This window comes from Panicum virgatum, chromosome 8K (genome assembly GCF_016808335.1).
Source record: "Panicum virgatum strain AP13 chromosome 8K, P.virgatum_v5, whole genome shotgun sequence".
Lineage (NCBI taxonomy): Eukaryota > Viridiplantae > Streptophyta > Magnoliopsida > Poales > Poaceae > Panicum > Panicum virgatum.
Genome location: NC_053143.1, coordinates 30,665,499 through 30,671,050, shown reverse-complemented (window position 1 = coordinate 30,671,050; position 5,552 = coordinate 30,665,499). Strand labels below are relative to the sequence as shown.

Here is a 5,552-nt window from a genome sequence, read left to right as displayed (position 1 = left end):
GGGAGATTCATCGATTCCTGGCCTCCCATGTCAGCTCGATCGCCTCTCTCTGATCCTCTCCTAAGCACATGCACCCACGCCAAGTTTTCAGTCAAGCTGCCAAGCCAAGTTTGGAACAATATAATAATACTCCTATATACAATATGACACTAGCTAGTTGATGCTATATATATTGCCATCTCTCTCATCTCAGTACCTCTCACCATCCATCCATCCATCCATCGGTCCATCCAGAGAACACATAGACAGCATCCCACCATCAAATCCTTTTGTTTCTTATTACAATTGAATCAAACAAAACTGAATCCATGGCGAGCGGCACGCAAGAAACTAAATTCGAATACTGGTACAACTGGCAGGAGAGAGAAAAAATATGTATCCTCAGCATCCTCGACCTCTCAGGTACCTAACCGAGCTAGATTGATTGATCATCCATTCATCATGCATTGCACACCGATCGATCCATGCGACGCGATGCTTTGCCACGCCATGACCCTGTAATCTGTATGAACAAATGCTTCAGGAAGGAAGAGCTGAAGGTGCAAGCCAAGGGCCGCGAGAGGAGCCTCACCGTGAGCGGCCAGCGCGTGCGCGTCGACGGCGACAAGCGCGTCGTCCGCTTCCGCTTCCGCTTCCTGCTGTCCGATATCTGCGACCTTCGGGAAGGCAGCGTCACCGCCATCTTCAACAAGGAGAAGGGCGTGCTCGCCATTGCCGTGCCCAAGCGCCCCCCGCCGGCCATCATATTACATAAGGAAGATATAGAGGGCACCATAAAGGCCACCGAAGTAGTATCAGAGGAAGAACAGGCAGTTATAGAGGGCACCATAAAGGCCACCGAAGTATCAGAGGTAGAGCTGGCAGAGGGCACCAAGGCCACCGAAGTTTCAGAGGAACAGCCGGTAGGTCCCGAAGCCGACTCCGCTGAACAAGAAGCAGCAACTGACAAGAAGCAGCAACCGGAGGAGGACGACGCCGGCGAGCAAAACGCCGATCGGCCACCTGCGAGTCCGAAAGGGGCCACTCCCGAAGCCGATTCCGCTGCACCAGCAAGCGACGACGACAAGGAGCCGGCCGACGCCGAGAGGAAGAAGTCTGTTCATCGGGAGAGGCTGCTGGCCGAGGAGACGGCGAAGAGGCGCGCCGAGCAACACACGGTTAAGGGGCGGCGCATCGAGAAAGAGATGGCCACCGAGGCTACGGCCGCGCCAGAGGAAGCGAAGGAGTGCCAGAAGACGGCGGCGGCGGCCCGCCGTGGCTTTAAGGAGCGCGTGGCAGAGGAGCTGCAAGGTCTGGCCGGCTCCGAGTGGGCCGAGGGCCCGGTGGACACGGTGAACAAGAACAAGGAGGTGATCGCTGTGGCCGTCGCAGCTTTCTCCCTCGGCCTCTTCGTCTGTAGGCTCTCCTCCAAGCACTAACCAACCATGAGCATGCATCTCTATCTATATATATATATAGCTACTCTTTCGTTATCAGTATACCATTGTGCATATATCTAAAAACTAATTTATCACTTTGAGTATTTTCATATACTTGAAGAAATATATATGGAAAAATTTAAAAACAACATCTATCTATATCTATATCTATACTATAAAAGTTAAAATAATTAAAAACCTTTCTTACAAAGATTAGACTCACCGTACCCTCATGGAGATCCTACATGTCAGGTCAAAAGGTTTCACGAATAGGGGTGGTGACATATTTTTTTATAGAAGAAAAATGTTTCCACCAAAATTCCAATTCTTTTTACACCAAGCATTCATCTACCCACCTCTTGTACCCGTATATTATTTTTCTTTGGCACATACTCTACTTTCTTTTGCACATTCATTCACCCGTAATTCGCATCATTATTTGTTTTGAAAGAATAATAGTTGACATCATTGTTTTACGAAAGGAAAAGAAAGATGTGTATTATTTTTGGAAGAAAAATAAATGACATCATTACTTGATGGAAGGAAAAAGAGATGTCTATTATTTTGGTAAGAAAAATAAATGACATCATTACTTGATGGAAGGAAAAAGTAAATACGTGCAAGTGGCATGTACATCTCCACTAGTTTTTTAATATTTTATTAGAAGTATAACTTAGTACTAGTATATAAAAATAAGTAAGTCCATGTATGGTCACATACTCAACATATATGCCATCGTATATGTTCTAGTATGATTACATACTCTACATACATACTCTTCTCGTTGGGTTAGATACATTCTACATCATAAGAGACACATGTGAGAGTAACTACAAGTACATATAGAAAAAAAAATTATACATATAGGACTCCGCTATCGACTATCCAGGGAACTTAATATTATTGAGTACCCCCCAGCCAACCAGCAACCGTCACACCCCGCACCACGCGCGCCAGCGCCTAGCCGATCCCATCCCGCGCGCGCATATCGCGGGAGGTTGTGTAACTGCGCTCGTTGTGTGTCTGCTACCTCATTTTTCGTCGCCAGTGTCTGCAATCCCCTCGTCTGGACCCTCGAGACCTGTCTGATGCCGCTCGCCGGAACCGCAGGTGTTGCTCGTGAGCTGACGCCGCTCGTGAGTCCGTTCCTAGCTCTCCGTAGAGGGCTCTCGCGTCACTTAGGGCCCACCGAAGGGTGGCCGCTTGGCCCACGGGTACAGATGAAGGGTCAGTGTAAGGCGCTGATGTTCTAAATAAAGCAGGAGCGTAGAGGAAATCACCTAACATTCATGGAATATACCTAGAATATAGATGTTGTCCATGATAGGGCAGGTAAATTCCGGAAGGTCTACCGTCCGGCTCAGCCTATAAATAGCCCGTACAACTGTAGTTGAAAGCACACTTGACCAGAGAGTAATAAATGAGCTTGACTGAAGGCTAATTGCCTTTCGGGAAGTAAGATTTACTAGCAGAGGTAAGGATGGCAGCAGATGGGTTCGGGGCGGATATCCGCAGTTTTCGGATTTACGAGTTTCGGATTCGGGTTTTGGTTTTTATCCACGGATTTGCGGTTTCGGGTACCCGAAACATTTAGGATTTGAGGCGGATTCCAGACCGTACCCGCAGAGCTCCATCGGGGCCCGAAAACATGCAGCCCAATAGAAGCCCTTGAAAAACCCTAGATATATAACAACCAGTCCACCCACCCAGGCACCCACCATCCCACCCGGCCACCCCCGTCCCGACCCCGCAGCCGCAGCCCACAGCGGCGGCGGCGCACGCACGGCGCCACGGCCGCACCCCCCGTCCCCGACCCCCACCCTCTCCGCCTCGTCAGACCAGGCTGCCACCCGCCACGAGTCCGCCCAGCCGCCGACACACGGGCGCACGGCCGCATCGGCGCATCGAGCTCGGCGCATTGCCTCGACGGCTCCTCGGCGGTTCCCCGGCCGACGCTCGGTGGGTCCTCGGCCGGTCGCTCGAGGCTCGACGCGCCCCTCCCCCCGCAGGCCGCAGGGGCTCACCCGCCCGACGGACGGTGGCCGCGCTGCACAGATCCAATAGCGAACCACGACCTCGGCCCCTCCTGCAGTCCTGTTTGCGCTCTGCCCTCACCCCACGACCGCGAATCAAGCAGGCTAGGAGGTATGGCGGCATAGCCCTTTCCTGGATCTCGAATTTCATGCATCATCCCCCAAACCCATGTATGGTTTTTCCTTTTTGCATTTGACAGGATGTGAGTGATGTCAAATCCTGGTGCTTCAAGTGGATCTCAAGCTGCTGCTGCTGCATCCCAATCTAAACGGTTTGTAATAATCTCGACTCTGTTGTCCTGGCGTTTTGCTGGAATGTTTGAATGTAGCTGTCCATTTTTTTGTTGCTGGACATTTTTGTTGCTGGAATGTTTGAATGTTGTAATAATCTCAACTCTGCTATCCATTTTTGACTGTTTATTATCTGCTGGAAACTTGGAAATGCTATTGCTGGTTTGTAAAAAAAAAAATCGGGTTTTGGATTATCCGTCGGGTTTCGGATATCCGCGGGTTTCGGTTTTGGGTAAGATTTTGTACCCGAAACAGAGTTCGGGTCGGGTTCGGGTTTCGGTTTTGGGTGCCCAGACACTCCACCCGAACCGAACCCGACCCGTTGCCATCCTTAAGTAGAGGCAGCTGTGGTGCCTCTCCCCTTTGAGGGGTACCTGTTATCGCCAGAATTTGACCAGGATTGGTAGGCCAAATGTCAGAAGAAGCCCACGGTAAAGGAGTCCATTTAGCCAGGCTTATATCATAAGTTTGGCCAAATATGATAATAACTGTGCACTCAAGGCTCAAGCCGAGATGGAGTTACAGGCCTAATCCATGTTGAAGCCCAGTTTATTCGCGAGGCTAGTTCGGACTGCGGGAAGAGGCCGGACGAAAATGGACGCCCAAGCCACATACGGACTCCGTTTGGGGCGTTCTATATATGGATGGAAAGCTAAGGAGATAAGCTTTCCAATACAACTGGAATCACGTCCAGATTCACTTGGAGTCGACAGGAATTGCCGAAATAATAGGACGACCAGGATCTGCCACAACTATACGGCATGTTTCGGCTAATATTTGGAAGCTTCATGAAGATCTGGGCCGGTGGAGGAAAGAGTCCAGATCATATTATTTAGTCTTAGAAATCCTTATCAATTTGTAATCCATTATTTTAGGAAGTGTTTGAAGTTGCCTTGCACGGCAAGAAGTCTCCGGACTATAAATATGTACCCATATGCTATTGAATAAAGATGACAGCATTCATTTACACACGGCTGGTGTCTCCACCACAACAATCTCGGCGCATCGCCACCCCTAATCTTAGGGTTTCATCCAAGTAAGCGCCATGCTGCCCTGATCGCGTCTTGCGATCAGGGCAGTATTGTTCTTGCTTTTACCTTGGTATTACTCGTACTGAAGCGTTTTTGATGGCGAGTAATGCTAGTTATCTTGATGTTCGTAGCATGGTTTTTAGAAGATTCATCGTGCTTTCATTGCTTATCATCTACGAATATCATGTTGTCTCTGTGCAGTCACGTTTCAATCATATGCTAGTTCTTGTCACATAGAATTAGTTGCACGGAGACAACACCCTGCTTCTCTTATATCTAATAGATCCAATCTGTTACGGTTTGCTCTTGTACATAAGAGTTGGCATAATATCTGCTAGGTTAGGCCTTGCAAACGGGTTGGATGATCCGGTGGCGTATTAGATACTCTGTCTTAGCCTTGATAGGGATTGTTCCGGGAATCGGCTCTTGCTAGTTCTTAGGCCTCTGTTCTTGGTTATGGTTTAGTTATCTGTTACGTTCATTAGGCCCAATCACGTGTAGGATGTTCCGATCTAGCAGTGAAGCTTTTACCATTGTGGATTAGATTAGTTAGATTTAATTGAAGCAGTTTTACAGTTATTTGCTTTATTTATCAATATTCGGATGCAAACAGATCCAATCTGACACCGGGACTCGATCGGCTCTTTAAAAGCCGATGCAAGAGTCGTTCCGGGGAGCCGACCACGGCTCGGATTTTACGTTTACATATGTCTGTGCATGCAGGTAAATCACTGAAACACGTTTCGCACCTTCCTGATCAGGTATAGGCCAGGTGGCAC

General features: G+C 48.9%; 1 protein-coding gene across 1 annotated transcript; it reads left to right on the top strand.

The window, feature by feature from the left end:
• Positions 1-213: 213 nt before the first annotated feature.
• On the top strand, positions 214-1,522 carry LOC120644397 (neurofilament heavy polypeptide-like). Its single transcript, XM_039921020.1, has 2 exons — positions 214-402; positions 524-1,522. Exons 1-2 carry the CDS (start codon positions 374-376, stop codon positions 1,416-1,418), a joined length of 924 nt encoding a protein of 307 aa, XP_039776954.1. The 5' UTR covers positions 214-373; the 3' UTR covers positions 1,419-1,522.
• Positions 1,523-5,552: the final 4,030 nt, after the last annotated feature.